Here is a 20705-nt window from a genome sequence, read left to right as displayed (position 1 = left end):
ATTGAAGGCAACTTTCCATCAACTTTTGCCACCAAGTTTCTCAGAAATTTGTCATCCAGTTGTCAACTTTTGGAAACGCTAATTTTTGCGTTCAACGGCGACAAATTGCCGTCAACTTGGCGGCTATTAGGGCAGTCTACACAATGCATCCTGCAGCTGCTCCAATATCTACGAGAGATTTTATTTATCCACTACTGATAACTTTACTAGTAATTAATATAAAAATATGACAATATAAATTCTCAATTATTAATAAAAAATTTAATTAATAAATTTTATAAATAAAAAACTAAAGTAAAATTAATTAATTAATTGAAGACAGTCAATTAAATAAAAATCAATTTATAATTAAAATAATTAATTATGATAAATTTCTAATTATTAAAATAATTTTGAAAAATTTATTAATAGTTTAGATTTAAAATAGAATGAAGTAAAAAAAATTGCAAGAAAAAAAAATTAATTGAAATATATATGAAGCAGCATTAGCTTCAGTAGATATAACTCGGCAGCTATGAAAATCGATAGCGTTTATTATTTTATCATGAATCGCTTACTATCCTCAATCAATTTCCTCGGCTCTATATATAAGTACACATATATAAAATTAAAAAATAAAGAGTAGTGACGACATGATAGGAGCGTTATTACATTCGCGGTTTCACACACGAGGCTGATCGATCGCTTGGCTGTATCCCTCGATTATTTTCTCGCTTCTAAATAATAATCATAACTGCAATACAAATACACATTTAGTAGTCTCATAAATTAATATAGTGTTTTTTAACCTTGCCAAAGATATAATTTAATTTTATAAATAAAATAAAATAAACAAAACCCGAAAAAAAATTATATAACATGAGGACGCGAATCACAAGACACTTAAATAAAATAAAATTAATTTTAGCGACAATGAGGTTTGTATTATTTATTACTAAGTAATTTATATTTATCCTCCATAAATTTTTTTTAACAATAAATAATAATTCAAAAAGTTAACCGATCATCCGTTCAAATTTTTAAATATCAAAATATTTTTTTTTTTATTTTTATAAATTTAAAACACCTGGTAGCTTTTTATATTTTTCAGACTAGGTTGAAGGCCTTTGGCACTTGCCAAGGTCTCAAAATAAAGACTTTGACGTTACGTTGTGTAGGCGTTTTTATATAAGACTAAATTTGTTTCATAATTACGGAAATACTTTGGTAACAATTACCATTACCTTGATAATTATTAACCGTTTTATTTATTTTAAATAATTTTATTTAATCAAATCTACACACTCTAAAAAAATGATTGTAAATGTACACGGAGAAAAAAATATTGTAAATTTTACTAAAAAATATGAGAATTATTTCTAAATTTGGATAGTAGTCTTGAAACGCTTATGATTTATTTGAAAAATTCATAAACAGATTAATGTATTTTACAAGTCGTTTAGTAAATTTTACTATCCCAGTTTAGTAAATTTTACTATCCCATTTAGTAAATTTTACTATCCCGTTTAGTAAATTTTACTATCCCGTTTAGTAAATTTTACTATACACAGAAAAAAAGAATTTCATGGCGCAAGAAATATTTTGTATTATGAATTGAAGACAAAAATTTTTCTTGGCTCAAGAATTTTTTTCTTGCCTAAAAAATTTTTTTCTTGTTCCAAGAAAATTTTTTCTTACCCCAAGATAAGTTTTATTTTCACTTTATAATACAAAAAATTTCTTGGGTCAAGTAAAAATTTTTTTAGAACAAGAAAAAATTTTTTGCGCCAAGAAATCCCTTTTTTCTGTGTATTAGAATGGAAAAAAATCAAATAAAATTTTGAATAGTTTTTCAACTTTTTATTATTATTATTATTATTATTATTATTATTATTATTATTATTATTATTATTATTATTATTATTATTATTATTATTTCTATCATCTGTATTGGTGTTGGTGTGGATTTTTGTTTTTTAAAAAATCACTTGATTCAACCGAGATTCGAACCCTGATCTCCCGCGCGCGAGTCCTTTCCAATGTTTTTTCTTTTTTTAAAAAAGTTAATTTGCCTTATTTTTTTTTTTTTTACATGTATTTAATACATGTATTACAATAAAAGAAAAATATCTTGTTTAATTAGCTGCAAATTACTTAAGAAATAGCGATTATTTGTATCTATGAAATATATGCGGGTTGTTGGGCTCTTTGAGAGCAGCTGACAATCCTTGAAATCGTGTTGTCCTTTCCAATGTCTGACGGCCCGATGTGTCCTTTGAACAAAGGTTTCAGAACCTGTAATACTTCTTTGCATATGATATCCCCACCAACTTTTAATTTTATCTATACATAATAGTAGAATTTACTACACAGATAGTAAAAAAATATAACCGTGTTAGCAAAAAATACACTGCGTATAGTAATTTTTAATATTTTGTATAGTAACAAATCCTATATTGTATTAGAAAATTTACTTTCTTAAATTTGTATTTTTTAATTGTACTTGATAGTAAAATTTACTATACAAATAGTAAAAAATATAATCGTCTTAGCAAAAAATACATTACGTATAGTAATTTTTTATATCTTATTATGTAATTATTACTAACTAGTAAATTTTACTAAACGTTTAGTAATAATTACAATACAGAATGTATTTTTTCATATCTGTTAGTAAATTTTACTATACTATTGTAATTTTTACTATACTTTTTTCTCCGTGTAGCAAAAGTACGAAAAATTTTTAATTACATATAAAAAAATTAAGTAATTAAAATAAACAAAATAAAAAAAATGCATGTACTGAATTTTGAATTCTCTAAACATGAATTTTTTTATTTTTATTTTATAAACATTTTAATTTATTATTTTAAAAGTTTAAAAAATTTTCAGATGTCCGCCAACTTACGATTATGAAGTTTGCCGACGTCTAGTAATTTTTTTATTTTTTTTAAACCGATAAATTATAAAAAAAAAAAATATTTTAAAAAATTGCACGTATAACTTTTTTATTTTTCTACATGCGCATTTTTTACTTTTATTTTTTTTCGTAATTGATTTTAAAAAAAAAAAATTAGAAAATTTTTAATTGTCTACTGACTTCAAAATCATCGTCAACTTTACTGTCATAGAAAAAAAAAAAACGAGAAAATCCAGGCAGAGTAAGTGTTAAAATTTGCGGTGTTAAAATAACACCACCGATGTAAATATACTTTACCGGTGTTAAAAAAATTTCCCAGTGTTAAAATATTTTACTGTGTGAATATTTTTACTTACTCTATCACTGTACAGTATTTTTATTAATTAATTACATTATTAATTAAATTTTTATATGTAATAAATTTTTTTTTCTAATTTCTATACGTAGAATTTTTTTTTACACCGATTTAACACCGCCTACACCAGTGCGATTTCATTTTAACACCGCTCTTTTTACAATGTAGTCAACAACTCAAACAAATATAGTTGTATATATATATATATACACACATATATAACAATTATTAATACATATATTATTGATTTAACTCATGTGACCCTCATTTTCCCACGGACCCGTTTGGATGTGAGATCAAGTTTGCCGAGCACAGAATATGTACATATATATATTAATAATACATATGTAGCATTTGTGAGAATAGACCTAGAAATAAAGTATATAGATAGAGGGTTGGCAAGCAGCTGCGCAAAGTAACAGGCCAAGTGATGCTGAGAAAAGGGTAGTGGGTAGTGGGTGGTGGAAAATTGTGTGGGACGATTGCTGCATGACCTAGAGCAACCGCGCATAACAGCTGATTTCGTAACATTCATACTTGGATTCTCCTCCCTACACATGTAGAAATCCTATGCCTTACATATATATATAGTATGATAAGTACATATGTATTATTTGTTGTCTCCGAGGCTTAATGCAATTAAACAATTTTGAAATCAGCTTACAGCAGCCAGATATATTTATTTATTTATATATTTATAGGCCTTGAACGTGTGAAATCCGATGAGAGCTTAGACATTGCATTGCAGTACAGTAGTTTGTTCAGGAAATTAGACATTATTGGTAATAATAATAATAATAATGAGTAATGCGGTGACAATAATAATGAACCGGAAATTTACGAACACTAAATTCAATGAGCGGTTCTGTTTAAGTGGGAGTTGAAGGCCAACGATTACGATGAAAGAAGGGCTGGAGAGTATAAATATGTGTTGGTATTTTTATATATATATATATATGATTGGGTGGTGTGAGTACTATGTATAGCCCCAGTAGGAATCGGTACTCGGCGGGGCGCAAGAATAAGCCATAGGTAGAGAGGGAGGGGGAGGGGGAGGTTTTGAGTAGAAGAGTGTAGAAGAGAGCCGAGAGTCCGAGTAGTCGAAGCTAAACTCAGAGAACGCATTTCGTTGCGATCCGTGTACCTAGTCGAACACATATATATTTTAATTATTTATAAATATAACATAACTTAAAAAGTTTCTATTCTCTTCTGCATCTCTGCATCTAAGCTTTTGTTCTGTATCTTTTTCATTAAGCTGCAAGGGTGAGTTTTATTTGTCTCTTTTTTATTTTTAAATTTCCACCTTTTGTTCTAGTTTAGCTTAATTACTTTTTTTTCGACCATTTTGCCTGGTTTTATTTTTGCAAAATCAAGTGCGCACTTTTCTAAGGCTGACGTGTTTTGTTTAACGGTTTTTTTTTATCATGTATATTTAATATTTGAAATCGATAGTCTACATCGCGTATGTAAATTTGTCTTTTGTTAATTAGATTAATTAGATGTAATAAATTTAAAAATAGTAGTATATCTTCGGTGGGTGCAGTCGTTACATAACTCGTCCAGTGGTGCTCTCTACCCCTTTGCTGAAAAAATTTAAAAAAAACTTTCTCTGGTTATTTTTGATGCTCACTCGAAAATAGACTAGATTTATAGGAATCGTTTAAACTGACGAGCAGACTAATAAATTTAAGTTTAGGTCAGTAAATCAATTGTGTATAGATGTTTATATATAGATGATGATAAAATATTTGGTTGCGATATATAATCAGATAAATTTGATCGCTCAACAAAGATATCTTGGTATGTTATTGACAATAGTGTCATATTTATTTTATAATAATAATAATAATTGCAGAAAAAAAATATTTTTATATGAGACTAAAGTTTGCCATGAGAGTGAATGTAGCAGACATAATTTTTTTAATTTTAAATAAATAAATTAATTAATTACAATAATGAAATTTTAAAAAATGCGCACTGATTTTTCATTTGTCTACATGCGCATTTTTTTTTATTTTTTTTCTACTTACATTTTATTTATTATTTCGAAATTTTAAAAAACTGTCAATTACATTCACACTCACAAATCCGCCGACATCTGATAATTTTTGGAATTTTTAGAAACGATGAATTGTAAAAAAAAAAAATATTTAAAAAAATGCACTTATAGATTTTTAAATTTTCTACATGTGCATTTTTTTAGTTTTTTTATTTTGTAATTTATTTGGTGAAAAAAAAAATCCGTAAATTTTTATTAATTGTCTGTTGACTAATGATCCAGAAATTAGCAGACAATTAAAAATTTTCAAATTTTTTTTCAACATATTAATTATAAAAAAAAACAAAAATCTAAAAAAATGCACATGTAGAAAATTTAATAAACTATAGGTGCAATTTTTTCAAAAATTTTTTTTATTATTATTTATCATTATAAAAAAAAATCAAAAATAATAAAACGTCGGCTAACTTCAGTATCGTGTTGATTATGCGTGTGAATGTAGCAGATAGACAAATTTAAAATTATCAATAAATAGAGTAAATAATTAATAAATAAAAATTTTTAAAAAATGCGCATTTAAAAAAATTTCAAACTAATACGTGCATTTTTTCGAAATTTTATTTTTTAAATTATTTACTCTATTAATTTATAATTTAAAATTTGTCTATCCGCTACATTCACACTCATTGTTAACTTCCATATCATATTTTAATTCTTAAGCCGTCCAATTATTATTATTAATTATAGACGATATAAAAAATTTTCTAAAATGATAAAATCAAAAAATTTTTACTGTATAATACAAGACAATTTAAAATGAGCACACATTATACGCCTGGTAATTTAAAACGGAAATTAATCATTTATGCGCGTCAAGTATGTACATGAGCATGAATAAGCTGAGAGTTTGTCATAGCAATTTCGGTGATCATCTCTTTACAACATAACTCCAGTGCAAACACATTTTGCCGGGTAGATTGCAATCATAAATTTTTTTTGCTCAACTCGCTAAATATTTCACATAAAATCCTCAAGTTTCGCAGATTAGATAGCAAAATTTTATGATCCTGCTAATTATTTTATGAGAAAAAGTCATTTTATCAATTTACGTAATTTAGTGATATAATTCAACTGTATATTTAAGTGAGTTACTTTACTTTGTAAGACGAAATGTTTTAAATGTAATAAAATACCAGTAGCGGAAGAGAGTACCAGTACCAGACCCTGGTACTCTATTCTCGTCACAAAGAGTCAAGTCCATCACAACCCCGGGAATCATTAGTCTCACACTCGAGACAAGTATGTAGCAGATACATGTGTAGCAGATTTTATTTTCCTAAAATAAATATTCAAGCAAACTACTATACGTCACTCCCATCTTGACGTTTACCCTCGAGCTCAACTCTGCATAAATATTTTACACGGTCTTGGGTTTCCTTTAAAATGACAATGCGCCCAAGAAACTTTTTCATATCGATATCAACATGAAATTCGATTTTAAAAATATAAATAAATCGTCCTTGGCGTGCATGTGTACTTAATATAGTATCTATCGGTTATTTAGTCGATATAAGAATGTAAAGACGAATGCAATTTAAATTGAAACACTCATGACATTTTTCACGGTCACGTTTTCCCAAGTCTTTAATATTCCTCAGCAATTAATTTATTGATTTTTATTATTTATATATTATATATGACATTAAGCGTTTAACTTGTAGTTTATCAAACATCTTTGTGCCTTATTAGAGATGATCAGAGATCTAATCTTATCAATCGTTATCACAGTCGTCAAAGTGAAATAACGAGATGATAAAAATAATTAAAAAATTGTATGTACAGTTTAGTTATATATTTAAAAAAATATATATGACAGGAATGCGCAAGCGTGACAGGTAGGCAGGGTAAAATTATTTTCACGGGTAAGGATGCGTCGTTCTATCGACCGTTACGTGACTCGGTGCAGGTATACTCGTGGTAGTCGGGTAGCTTAGTCATAGTCATATATATCAATATACAGCTCGATTTTCCGGCTCATTTTACCCCGGATTCCTTAAAGTTTGGATTAGACTCCGGTTCGGTCTCTGTCTCGGGTTTCCCAGCCACAAAGGATCCAGTTGCCCGGCAGTAGAGCCTTAAATCCAGGCAGCACATCAGCGCCACTTGCTGGATTACCATCACGGACATGGAGAGCAACAGACAGAGGGTGGTTTTGTGACCAGGCTGCGTGCCCCACCCTACTTGTACACTAGTATAGTACTAGAGCTAGAGAATCGTACGCCCGTTCATATTTGAATCGAGACTTTACGTGGGACTAGGATTTAAATATTGTGCTGCTAGATCTAGATCTAGACCTAGACCGTACCGGGGATAGACTTTTATTGCCGTACCAAGATAATTATCGAGTCCCAGTTCGATCAGTATTTTTCCTTCGTGATTTTATTATAATTACCCTGTTTTATATTGACATTTTATTACCGTACTTGTACTTGTGGAAATTATTTATAAAAAATACCACGCCCGCAAGTCGACGAGGATTTTTTAGACATATTTACAATTGTATTAAGATAATTTTACACTACGTAACTTTGAAAGTATATATTTGATTACGTATATATGAGACATTTTTTTAAAAAAATAATAATAATCTTTATCTCTGTTGGGATCTTTTGTACTTTGGTGAAGGATTTATTGTAAAAGTGTAGTGGTCTGATACGGGCTATTGGTTGCATTGTAGTGTACAGTTTATAATACACACATATATATTATATATAATATAATGTACAATAAAATAAAACGCCGCGACTCTTAAACGCACCGCACCCTCTTTACGCATTTGTACTTTTGTATTTTCTACTTTACTTGTATTAAAATTAACGCATATTAATATTTAATATTTATTATTACTTATTAATATAAATATATATATATTTAAAATCTTATAACAATTTCACTCAGTGCATTTTATTACGGTGTGACCACGGTGGGACCACTTGACAAACGTCAAGTATTTTTCTATTTAAATTTTTTAACAATCGACTTTTTTGTAATTTTAAATAAAACAAATATAAATTTAATTAAAATAAGTATAGATATTAATTGTGCACGTGAGTGGGAATTTTGAATTATTTTTTTTTATCAATCATGGGTGGATGCACGTCCAAGGATACAGCTCCGGCTGACGAGTACGTATCACTAGCGCACCCTTTTTTTATTTTAAATTCAAAAAATACATTTTTTTATCATATATTTAATATAAATTACATGCATGATGATGGGCCACTTTATTTTATTACTATATATATTTATCTTGTCATCGGGTATTAAGATTTAATGCCGGCTAATAAAAGATATGTGAGCGAATGCCATAAAATAAAAGACGGCCGCTGGTGGGGACAGTTGACTGTCGACATAAAAGTGCAGAGTGTACTTATATATATATAAAAATTCCATATATTTAGTACAATTTCTGGTATTGAAATTAATTATGAGCCGTAAAGTACAACAAGTACCTTGTAATTGCAGCAAAAAAAACGAGATGGTTGACCAGGCAGTATTGGACAAGTTGGAAGCTGGGTTCAACAAGCTCGCTGCATCTGACAGCAAGTCTCTGTTGAAGAAGTACCTCACCAAGGAAGTATTCGACGCCCTGAAGACCAAGAAAACCGGGTTCGGGTCGACTTTGCTGGATGTAATACAGTCCGGAGTCGAGAACCTGGACTCTGGTGTCGGGATCTACGCCCCAGACGCCGAATCCTACACTTTGTTCGGCGACCTCTTTGACCCCATCATCGACGACTACCACGGCGGATTCAAAAAGACTGACAAGCATCCACCAAAAGACTTCGGCGACGCTGATACTCTTGGAAACCTCGACCCGACTGTGAGTATTTTTACCCCAACCTTGACATTTGTTTTGTGTAAAAAATATCTGGTGGTTATTGAGTAAATTTATTGTCAAGGGTGAATACATCGTGTCAACTCGCGTAAGATGCGGTCGTTCTCTCGACGGCTACCCCTTCAACCCCTGCTTGACAGAGGCTCAGTACAAAGAGATGGAAGAGAAAGTCTCCAGCACCTTGGGCGGACTCGAGGGCGAACTCAAGGGAACTTTCTACCCGTTGACTGGAATGAGCAAAGACGTCCAGCAAAAGCTCATCGACGATCACTTCCTCTTCAAAGAGGGTGACCGGTTCCTCCAGGCTGCTAACGCCTGCCGATTCTGGCCAACAGGTCGCGGTATTTTCCACAACGACGCTAAAACTTTCCTCGTTTGGTGCAACGAAGAAGATCACTTGCGTATCATTTCAATGCAGATGGGTGGTGATCTTGGACAGGTAATTTTGTCATTCAAATTTAATTTTATTTACAAATAAAATAATAATATTTATTTAATTATTTGTTCAGGTCTACCGTCGTCTCGTAACAGCAGTAAACGACATTGAAAAACGATTGCCTTTCTCTCACAATGAACGTTTCGGTTTCTTGACATTCTGTCCAACGAATCTTGGAACAACAGTCCGCGCTTCAGTTCACATCAAGCTCCCGAAATTGGCCGCCAACAAGGCCAAGCTCGAAGAAGTCGCATCTAAATTCAATCTACAAGTACGTGGTACCCGCGGAGAGCACACCGAAGCCGAGGGTGGAATTTACGACATCTCAAACAAACGTCGTCTTGGTCTCACTGAATACCAGGCAGTCAAAGAAATGCACGACGGTATCGCCGAGCTCATTAAGATCGAGAAAGAGCTCTAAACCGCTTAATTAATATTTAATTTTTAAAAATAAAATAAACATTTTATTTATTCTTTTGTCTGAACACGCGAACACGCGGTCCAGTATTACCCCCATAAAAAATAATCAAACTACAATACCCATAATGGTCCCCTAGTGCAGTACGTACGATTAACTGTACAAATTAATTGCGTTATTTGTCAGTCAAATTAATATTAATAGCGACTGATTAATTAATCAATTTTAAATGTTTTAATTAAATAAATAAAAGTCGTTGATTAACACTAATTATTATTTGATTCAGGGAAAGTTTTCAAACCGGGTTTATTTTTAATCCGCGTTTTAATTATTACTGCTGGTATATCTATATATTATTGATATATATATATATAGATATACTATCGATAGTAATTTAAATCCGGATTAAATTAAACCCGGTGTGAAAAACTGACCCTCGGTGTTACAAATAGTTACCAAGCTTAGAAAAATTATAATTATTTAAAATGCTTACGCACAGTTTATTTAATTAGAAAATTTATTTATATTTAAATTATATGATTATTTTTAAATTATACGATATCTGTTAATGCAAGTCTAGTGTGCAGCTAAATATTTTAATTAATAAGTAACCGACGTTAAGCTTAAAAACTGATAAGTAAAATAAAAATAATTATTTTTTATTTTATACTGCACTTTATGCCGTTTATAATTAAAACTTAAAAAATCTATTTAGTTGCAGCAGTTAAATAAATAAATAAATAAACAAGCAGTTGTTCAAATCGCCATTGATGTTGATGTTAACTAGTCGCTTGCATTAGTAATTAATAACTAGCGGTGTTACTCTGTTATCTTGATAATCAAAAATAAGTAAAATAGAAGTGAAATATTATAATTTTTCTTCACTTGACTGGATAAAATAACAACACGAACACACATGAGTACCTTCTGCTAACGATAATTTAAAATATAAATCAAATAATTTAAAGTTTTAAAACAAACATCGATGTACTGAATGCTAAATTAAGAACAGAAATAAAAATTACACCTGATTAAAAAAATATATATATATTGTATATGTACATGTACTAGTTTTATTTTTATCAATGATTTATTCCCCCATTTATTAAGTAACGTCAACAGCTGTACGGAATACTGACTCTAGTTGATAAATCATACTCGGCATTAGCCAGCCATCTGGAAATTTTTATTTTAGTTATAAATTTTTATTTAATGTAATTTTTATTATTATGTATGCGGGAAACACGAATCATTAATGGCTATATATTTAAATTTGCAATATGTAACCATATGTAGTCATATATTGCTAATTTCTATGTATGACAATGTATGGCTATCGTCATATTGAACATATATTGCCACTTCCCATATATGATGATTAGGGTGAGCCAAAAAAACCAACCTATTGAATTTATGTCTTAAAAAGGACCTATATATCGAGAAAAAAATTCTCCCATTGGGCAAAATTTTTTGCTCAATTTTAAAAGGTGGCGGTAGCCATTTGAAATTTCCCATTTAAATACTATGCAGAAAAATTTTTTTTGATTAAAAATATTATAACTTTTAAACCATGTGAGACAAAAATTCGGCTCTAGAATATTCTTGTAGGGCATTAAATTTCTTAAAAGAAAGTCCTGGGAGTCGAATTTGTAAACTTGATATTTCGTATACTAACAGGCTACCAAAGTCTAGAGTAAACAGAATCATACAAATTTAAGGCTTGAATTGGATTTTCCAAATACTTTTCTTTTGCTGTGATCGATAACAAAATATTATTGGTTACAACGTGGATATTGTTGGTGATTTCATTGCACTACATGTAGAACAAATTTTCTCGTAGTATTGATATTTTTAATAATAAAGCCTTAAATTTGTATGATTCTGTTTACTCTAGACTTGGATGGCCTGTAAGTATACGAAATATCAAGTTTACAAATTCGACTCCCAGGACTTTTTTTAAAGAAATTTAATGCCATACAAGAATATTCTAGAGCCGAATTTTTATCTCACACGGTTCAAAAATTATAATATTTTTAATCAAAAAAAATTTTTTTGCATGTTATTTAAATGGGAAATTTCAAATGGCTACCGCCACCTTTTAAGATTGAGCTAAAAATTTTGCCCAATGGGAGAATTTTTTTCTCGATATATAGGTCCTTTTTAAGACGTAAATTCGATAGGTTGGTTTTTTTGGCTCACCCTAATGATGATATATAGCCGTGTATTGTCATATGCGGTCATATATTGCCAATTCTTATATGTAATGATATATATTAAGGTGGGTTGAAAAAAAACTTTTTTTTTGTTTTTCTTAGCATGGGGGTATAATTTGTACCTTACAAAAAACAAAAAATTTTTCAAAAAAAAAAAAAATTTTTTATTCAACATTTTGAGGTGGCCCACTCGTTTTTCAAATAAATAATTGATGAAACGGGATAGTTCCAACAAAAAAAATTTTTTTTTGTCCAAAATCGTGGAAAACATCTAATAATTGTCGAATGTGATTATTTTTTACTTCGCTTTCATTTTAATTCAAAAGAAAATGCTTTTCATTTTTGAATTTTTGACTTAAATTACAAAAATAATAGGAAAAAAATTTTTTAAACTCCTGACTTTCAATAAGCTTTCAAGGGGACACCCTACAGATTCTAGAACACCATGTAATTTTTTTCGTTGGGGCTACCCCGTTTGATCAATTACTTATTTCAAAAACGATTGGGCCACCTCAAAATGTTGAGTAAAAAAATTTTTTTTTTATAGGGTACAAATTCTACCCCCATGCTAAGAAAAACAAAAAAAAAGTTTTTTTTTAACCCACCCTAATAGTCATATATGTCATATATTGCGAACTTCAATATATGACAATGCATGACTATAATCATATAGACCATATAGTGCTGATTTCCATACATGGTCATATATGGGTCATATATTGCCAATTCCTATATATAATGATATATATATATATATATAGCCGTATATTGTCATATGCGGTCATAAATTGCTAATTTTCAAATATGACAGTATATGGTCGTATATAAGGAGTGTGAATGTAGCAGATAGACAAATTTTGAATAATTAATAAATAGAATAAATAATTAATAAAATAAAATTTTTTAAAAATGCGCATTAAAAAAATTTTGAAATTAATAATTTGCATTTTTTATAAATATTATTTTTTTAATTATTTACTCGATTTATTTATAATTTTAAATTTGATGTCTGCTACATTCACAATCATCACATATAGTCATATATAACCATGTATAGAATTTTTCAATAACTATATATATCCATATAAGGCTATATATGTTTTGACAAAATCATATAGTCATATATGGCCATTTATAAAATCTCTTGAAAATTGTATATGACCGTATGTGATCCTGAAGTTAACAGACAATTAAAAACTTACGGAATTTTTTTTCTCACAAATTAATTGCAGAAATAAAAATATGCACATATAGAAAATTAAGAAAACTATAAGTGCAATTTTTTAAAATATTTTTTTTTTCAATTTATCGTTTTGAAAAAATTTCAAAAATTATTAGATATTTGCTGACTTCAGTATCACCCGTATATGGTCATATATGATTCGTATTTCCCGGGATATATAAATAATTTGTACCTTTTTTCCTCATCAGTTAGAAACTTCGAGTATCCTTTTTTCTTTCTATATTTACTGGTAACTTCTCTTATCAAGTAAACAATTCGTCTTTTTAAAAATTGCAGTCTATTTTTCCAAGACGACTCCAAGTACTCGGACTCCATTATTCTCTCGGAGAAAGTTACAAATGAAAATTCATCACTGACCGACTGCATTATTATTTATCTATATTGTTTTATTATCATTTATGCATTTTTTTTTTTAATCAAATGTATTTTTAATTACATTAATGAGATTCACTGCACAGTAACAATATCTATATATATTTGTTTATTTTAAATATTTAATAACATTCGCGCTATCGAATTCCAATGAAAAAAAAAACTGATAAATTATAATCGGTTACCTTTGACCCATTCACTTAATTAGATTATTAATTAAACGTTAATTACTTTGAACGTTTATTAAACTAATGTTCAATTATTATCATAAATATATTTATTATATAAATATTTAGTGTTGTATATACGAGTGACTGGATAAATATGACAGCGAGTAGTTTATAAAACAAAAAAAAAATTAATTATATGAAATTATCACATATTTGTGGTATTTAGTATAAATGAAAAGATTAAGCAACCAACCCAGGGATTGTGACATTCTAAGTATAGTTTTTGAATAATAAGTAACCAAGTTAATAATAAGTGATGGGGATATCAAGGAATCTATTTGTATTTCAAAGATAAGATTATAATTCATTAGTGTGTATTGTTATTGTACTATTTACAAGTGATAATGATAAGTTAATGTCTTCCGAATAGCGAAAAAATATCTGTCATGTGACAGAAATTTAAATTTCGCGCGGGAAATTTCTTTACCAGCTGTCAGTTAGGGTTCGAAGCTGAGGAACCTGACAGAAGTTTGAACGAGAGCGCGGGAAATTCAAAATCTGAAAAGTGGGAACAGAACCAATGAGCGACCTGGATGTGGATTCGAGATTGGAGATGACACTCAATGCGACAGAATCAAGTAATTTATTAATTATTATTTGCGCGGTAAATTTAAATACTTAAAAATAAATTATTAAAAATTGGAGACAAATTAAAAATCAGTCAAAATAAAATGGCGGCTGAATATGATAGAAAAAATTTTAAATATTAAAAAAAAACACGCGAGTGTTTGAACAAACCTTGGCGGGGAAATAATATGCAGAAGGGTGTCCTAACACACTTGGAGATTTGAATTAAATTGCTCCAAGTGTATTCCAGCTAAAAAACGTCACTTAACTGCTATTTCCTTACCAGACGATGCCAGATGATTTTGCTCAGGAACTAGGAAGGTATCAGCATCTGCCATCAGCAACACTTTACACTAGCACTGAACACTCAACACTTAACGACACCACAGACACTTTGTATAATTTAAATTTAACAAACACTGCACATTTTAATTAAACAATAACTACGAGCAATAACTTTTATGGATAATTACACGACGCCACTGCAATACTGTCTCAGTTTAAACACAGAGAAAGATCTAGACTACTACTGCCATTGTCGATGATACTGACTGCTGCTATTGGACCGTCAGTTGATACAAACCAATCGATTTTACGACTCATTTTCCCTCCCCCACTTTAGCAACAATTTTAACGATTACAGCGACGCGCAGCAGTGACGCGCAGTAGCGCCAACTTGGCGCGAAATTTCAAAATTGAAATTTAATAAATTTATTTGTGAGTGCATTCGGAAATGCTCCAGCTCTAGAAACGCGTTGTCATATAGCGAGAGAGCATTTCCGAACGCATACCGAAGAACTGACAGGAGTTTGAACAGAGGGCGGGAGATTCAAATCCTGAAAAATGGGAACCAATGAACGAGCTGGAGGATTTTGATTCGAGATGACATTCAATGGACGACAGAATGAAATGAAGTTTAGAAGCCGAGCTGGCCTTAAGTTTAGTCGCCTGCTTTGCTTGAGCTCATGCTAAGTATTGGAGTGGAGTATGGCAGTGATTGCAAGTTCATATAGGTATATATTTATACATATGTATATATGTGTGTGTGTGTAGTTGAGTTCCATCCTGTGTGGCTGGTTGTGAGTAGTTGGTTTTAAAACTGTGTACATTATAGACATTTTGACCTGACGTTTATTATATTTTTGTTTTTTATTCTAGAGGTAGCTGGTGATGATAAATTTTGAGTAATAAGTAAATACATATAAATATATATCTAGTAAAGTCGGACTGGTCCTGAGTGGTCCAATTGTGGGCACAAAAGTCTTTGTATAATAGAGCGATAAAGGGAGAGAGAAAGAGAGAGTGAATAGAAGGAGAGGCCGAGGGAGATGATGATGTTGAAAATACATGCGTGAAAAATTGAAAGGAAGTGCGATAAAATGGCGTCAACATCATGCAACACGTCATGAAGATCGTGGAGGAAGTGAAGGGGGAAAAAGTGTGGACACGAAATAAAAGACGATAAATAAATATAATTATATTATAGGGATAATTGAGGGCTCGCTGTGTGACTGAGTGTCCAATAGGAGCGGCGTCGCTGCCAGACAGACATTTTTTAAAATACCACCATCTACTTGTTTCAAGTGTCACGATCATGTCTTGATCAACTTGTGCACCAGTGCGGCTCCTTATTTTCTTGTTTTATTTTTTATTTTATTTTTATTATTTGACATTGTCATCGGTCTAGATATTTTTATATCACTGGAACCTCGGTATCGTCACAGTGCTGATGCTGACATTGGAGGACTTTTTTATTGGCACCAGTTCCAAGGTACCAATAAATAAACGATAACAATTACGTTTGACTTGTGTCCTCGGTTTTTTTAAATTTCATTGACGTAAACTTTTATCACCAGCTACAGTTTCATTTTTTTTTACTTTATCGATATCTGCTACTACTACTACTACTACTATTATTATTTTTTTATTACTGTTACAGCTACATGATAGTTAAAGTAATAACACATAAACTTTAAATAATGCGTGAATTCAAAGTCGTGGTACTTGGTTCGGGTGGGGTGGGCAAAAGTGCTCTCACCGTGCAATTTGTATCCGGATGTTTTATGGAAAAATATGACCCGACAATCGAAGACTTTTATAGAAAAGAAATCGAAGTCGACAACTCCCCGTGTGTGCTCGAGATCCTGGACACCGCGGGAACGGAGCAGTTCGCGAGTATGCGGGACCTGTACATAAAAAACGGGCAGGGATTTGTGGTGGTCTACAGCCTGACGAACCACCAGACTTTCCAGGACATAAAGGCCATGAAGGAGCTGATCACGCGGGTGAAGGGGACCGAGCGGGTACCGGTGCTGCTGGTCGCCAACAAACTCGACCTCGAGCACCAGCGGGAGGTCGACACCGCCGAGGGAAATGCCCTCGCTGAACTCTGGGGATGTCCCTTCGTCGAGGCTTCTGCTAAAAACCGGACCAACGTCAACGAAGTGTTCGCTGAAATAGTAAGAGAGATGAACTTTAGTCCGGAAAAGGAAAAAAAAAGCTATTGCTGTTGCAGTGTCCTTTAATACTTAATCAAAAGCCTGTAATTATGGCCAGACTGATGATACTTTTAACTGCAAGGCTACCGTGGAGATGATTATGGTTATTAATTAATTTATAATTACTTATTAACGATTAATATTACAGTAACAGTAACGATAATTAATTTTATTTTACACTTATCGGCCGTAAAAAAACTTTTTCTCTCGCTGACAGGAAGTGCGCTGTGAAAAAAAATTTAAAAAACCAACAAAATTTATTATTATTCCTATTATTTTTATTTGAATTTTATTTTAAATATTAACTTGTAACTTTGAATGTTTATCGTTGACGACGAGGTTCGCCCGGGAGATAAAATTTAATTTTTTTATTCGACTAGATAAATTTAAATTTATAAAGTAAAATAAAGTGGAAACTGAGCCACTTGCTGAATATTTTAATAATTAAAATTATAGTATTACATGTAATTATCCCTGTAAATTTATTATTATAAGTGCTGATTTAAAACAAATGATAGTGAAAAAAATAATAATTAATTAACATGAGGGTTTAATGTTTATGAAGACGAGGACAGCTTATGATAATCAAGGACCAATGCACAGAACTTTTCAATTTAACCAACTGATAAACCGTAATTTCGTACGCGTGATAATTACATATATTTTTTTTTAAATATGCGGAAGTGGACTAAATTTGTTTTCGTTTTAATTTTGTTTCGCTCAAACGACTTTCGTTTTTAAATTTATTTAAATTTAAAAAACTTGTTTGCGAATTAAAAATACTTTTTTTATCTTCAATTAATTAATTCGTATTTATTTTTCATTAACTTGTAACACTTTTGTTTAAAAAGTATTAAATATTTTTCAATGAATTTTTTTGTGAATTTGTAATAATTCCTACTCCACAATGGATACGCCGACGAATTATATTATTATTATAATAATAATAAATATATATATTATACATATTTATAAATAAGGTGCTGATTAGATAATGAAGCAAGCTGGAGAAGCTACAGGCGATGAAGGATTTAGAGCTTTGTGTAAAAAGATTAACAACAAATAATATTAATATTATTATTATTAAATGTATGACGGACTTTTTATTACTTGACGTGTAAATAAGTGCTCTATTAAAAAAAAATACTGTTGTCCTTGTATGTTATCGAATCTTTTAGAGGAAACTTTTTTTATAACTTAAGATTGCGAATAAATTTATTATTTTATTTTTACCACGTAAACGTCAACAGTCAATGGATTTTTGTCCACTTGTATCTCTGTTTAGAATTAAGGACTAAGGAGTTAATTTTATTACCGATTATTAATTACAATAAAAAATATATATATGCATTTATATATATATATTGGATATTAAATAATAAATAGTATGCACCGAAATGGAGTCTGTACACAGAAAAAAAAAGGATTTCTTGAGGCAAGAAATTTTTGAATTATGAATTAAAAACAGAAATTGTTCTTAGGACTTAAAAAAAATTTTTGATACAAGAAATTTTTTGTTAACCCAGAAAATTTCTTGTAGTAAAAAAATTTGTCTAGTCCTAAGAAAATTTTTACTTCCATTCTTAATGCGAAAAATTTTCTTGGGGCGAGAAAAAAATTTGTCTACTTCTAAGAAAATTTTTGGCTTCAATTCTTGATGCAAAAAATTTATTAGGACAAAAAAAAATTTACTTGGGGCGAGAAAAAAATTTCTTGTATAAAAAAAAATTTGTCTACTCCTAAGAAAATTTTTGGTTTCAATTCTTGATGCAATAAATTTCTTGGAACGAAAAAAAATTCTCTTAGGGCGAGGAAAAAATTTCTTGAATCAAAAAAATTTGTCTACTCAATAAAATTTTTAATTCTCTTGGGGAGAGAAAAAATTTCTTGCATTAAAAAAAATTTGTCTACTCCTGAGAAAATTTTTGGTTTTAATTCTTGATGCAAAAAATTTTCTTGGAGGAGTAAAAATTTTTTGCACCAAGAAATTATTTTTTTGTGTAGTTTTGTAATACAAAATTATCAATGATAATTTAATTAATTGTTCTTAATGTTTATACGATTGTTTTAAGATTTGATAATAATAATAATAATAATATTTAATAAATAATGAACATTATGTCTTATTATTATTATCATTATTAATATTATTTAAAATAAAAATAATACATAAGGAACAGATATTAAATTATCTGTGTGCCTCTTGCATGTTGTATAAAACTGTACTTGTAAAGTCAATGAGTCATCGTTATAAAGTCCACATAATCTACGTTTCATGAACACTATGAAAAAAAAATAAGTAAACTAAATAATAAATAATAAACAATAAAAATTAAAAGGGAAAAGTAGTTCGTGTTATAGAAATTAAAATTTTTATAAATAACTTTTAATTGTATGTAAAAAAATCAATAACTTAAAAAAAATGTATGAGCTAAAGGAAGTATACAATATCCGCTTAATAATAAATTTTTTATTTGTTTTAATATCAACAAAAAAAAATGCACATTTTACAGACTTCTAGGATACTCAGCAATGAAAAAAAAAAATAAAAAAAAAATAGAAATAATAATAATTAAAAAAAAAATATATAAATAAGGGTATAGCAGTATGGGGATTTATATATTTCTACAATGAACTCATTAGATTTAAATAATCTGATTACCATTAATTTATATTATTAAATTCGAAAGGTAAAATAAAAAAAAAAATTTAATAATATTTTTCTAGCGACACCGCGAATTAATTGCGTGCAACAAATAGACGGAGTAAGTTTATGAAAAAAAAAAAATTAAATAAAATTATACTAGCATATCACGCGGTCGATGTTTATAATAATTAGTGATCAGGATTTTCCTACCTGCCAATTTTTAAATATATAAATATATATATCGACAACCAGTCGATAGTATGTGTGAATGTATTTGATACTTGTAACAAAATTGCGACTAATTGGAACAAACAAAGTTTAATAAAATGGAAATTAAGTTTATTGTGTTAACAATTATAATTATTTTTATTATTGTCATTGAAAATTAAATTAAAGAAAAATGCGACAACACCACGATTTGAATGTACATCGGCCTTTTTAGTGCTACCTGCGTATGGTATTGATGATTACGAAATATGTTATATTTTTTACAATGTGAAAAATAATTGTAAATATTATAATAGCATCAAGTTATATATGTAATAAAAAACCATTGATAATAACAATATAATTGCGCGATTATTTTTTTTTTAATTGTACTCACTCGCTGATTAATTTAATTCATTTAAATCCTTGCATAGAAATTTATTCAGTCATATTATTATTATTATTAATCATTACTATTAATTGTCTATTTTCTTTTTTTAATTGCGATACTAAAATATCAATTATTAAATCTTTAATTTTACTTTAATTAATAAGTAGATATCAATTAAATTTTATGATTATCAATTTATTTTCTTATACATCTTCTTATATATGTATATAATTTTGTAAAAGTAAATGCACATTTACATTAACAATTCTTCATTATTATCAATCAGCGAAATATTTTTTTTATCAGACTAATTTTATATAAATTTTTTT

The 20705-nt window shown here is 29.4% G+C and overlaps 2 protein-coding genes and 2 long non-coding RNA genes across 6 annotated transcripts; 3 read left to right on the top strand and 1 right to left on the bottom strand.

Annotated features, from left to right (window-relative positions):
* The first annotated feature begins 519 nt into the window (after positions 1-519).
* On the top strand, positions 520-4520 carry LOC130671854 (uncharacterized). The gene is made up of 2 exons (XR_008990597.1): positions 520-917; positions 3956-4520. It is a non-coding gene; the product is annotated as an uncharacterized LOC130671854 (long non-coding RNA).
* Positions 4521-8781: 4261 nt separating this feature from the next.
* Positions 8782-10033, top strand: LOC130671840 (arginine kinase). Its single transcript, XM_057475937.1, has 3 exons — positions 8782-9139; positions 9219-9593; positions 9664-10033. Exons 1-3 carry the CDS (start codon positions 8795-8797, stop codon positions 10009-10011), a joined length of 1068 nt encoding a protein of 355 aa, XP_057331920.1. The 5' UTR covers positions 8782-8794; the 3' UTR covers positions 10012-10033.
* Positions 10034-10588: 555 nt separating this feature from the next.
* LOC130671853 (uncharacterized) lies at positions 10589-14606 on the bottom strand. Its single transcript, XR_008990596.1, has 2 exons — positions 13637-14606; positions 10589-11184 (listed from the first exon to the last, which is right to left on the bottom strand). It is a non-coding gene; the product is annotated as an uncharacterized LOC130671853 (long non-coding RNA).
* A 905-nt stretch (positions 14607-15511) lies between these two features.
* Positions 15512-20120, top strand: LOC130671851 (ras-related protein Rap-2a). 3 transcript variants are annotated; one of them, XM_057475954.1, is made up of 2 exons: positions 15512-15646; positions 15792-20120. In XM_057475954.1, exon 2 carries the CDS (start codon positions 16613-16615, stop codon positions 17156-17158), a length of 546 nt encoding a protein of 181 aa, XP_057331937.1. In that variant the 5' UTR covers positions 15512-15646; positions 15792-16612; the 3' UTR covers positions 17159-20120. The 3 variants fall into 3 exon arrangements, with proteins under 3 accessions (XP_057331937.1, XP_057331936.1, XP_057331938.1); XM_057475953.1 differs by having other exon boundaries at positions 15569-15712; XM_057475955.1 differs by lacking the exon at positions 15512-15646 and having other exon boundaries at positions 15676-16404; positions 16573-20120.
* The last annotated feature ends 585 nt before the right edge of the window (positions 20121-20705 follow it).

This window comes from Microplitis mediator, chromosome 7 (assembly GCF_029852145.1).
Source record: "Microplitis mediator isolate UGA2020A chromosome 7, iyMicMedi2.1, whole genome shotgun sequence".
In the NCBI taxonomy this organism is placed as follows: Eukaryota; Metazoa; Arthropoda; class Insecta; order Hymenoptera; family Braconidae; genus Microplitis; species Microplitis mediator.
This window is presented reverse-complemented; position numbering and strand designations above follow the sequence as displayed.

Coding starts and splice junctions, on each gene's coding strand:
- LOC130671851 (XM_057475954.1), top strand. CDS start 16,613: ATGCGTGAATTCAAAGTCGTGGTACTTGGTTCGGGTGGGGTGGGCAAA.
- LOC130671840 (XM_057475937.1), top strand. CDS start 8,795: ATGGTTGACCAGGCAGTATTGGACAAGTTGGAAGCTGGGTTCAACAAG. Junction 9,140..9,218: donor TTGGAAACCTCGACCCGACT/GTGAGTATTTTT, acceptor TTTATTGTCAAG/GGTGAATACATCGTGTCAAC. Junction 9,594..9,663: donor TGGGTGGTGATCTTGGACAG/GTAATTTTGTCA, acceptor TTATTTGTTCAG/GTCTACCGTCGTCTCGTAAC.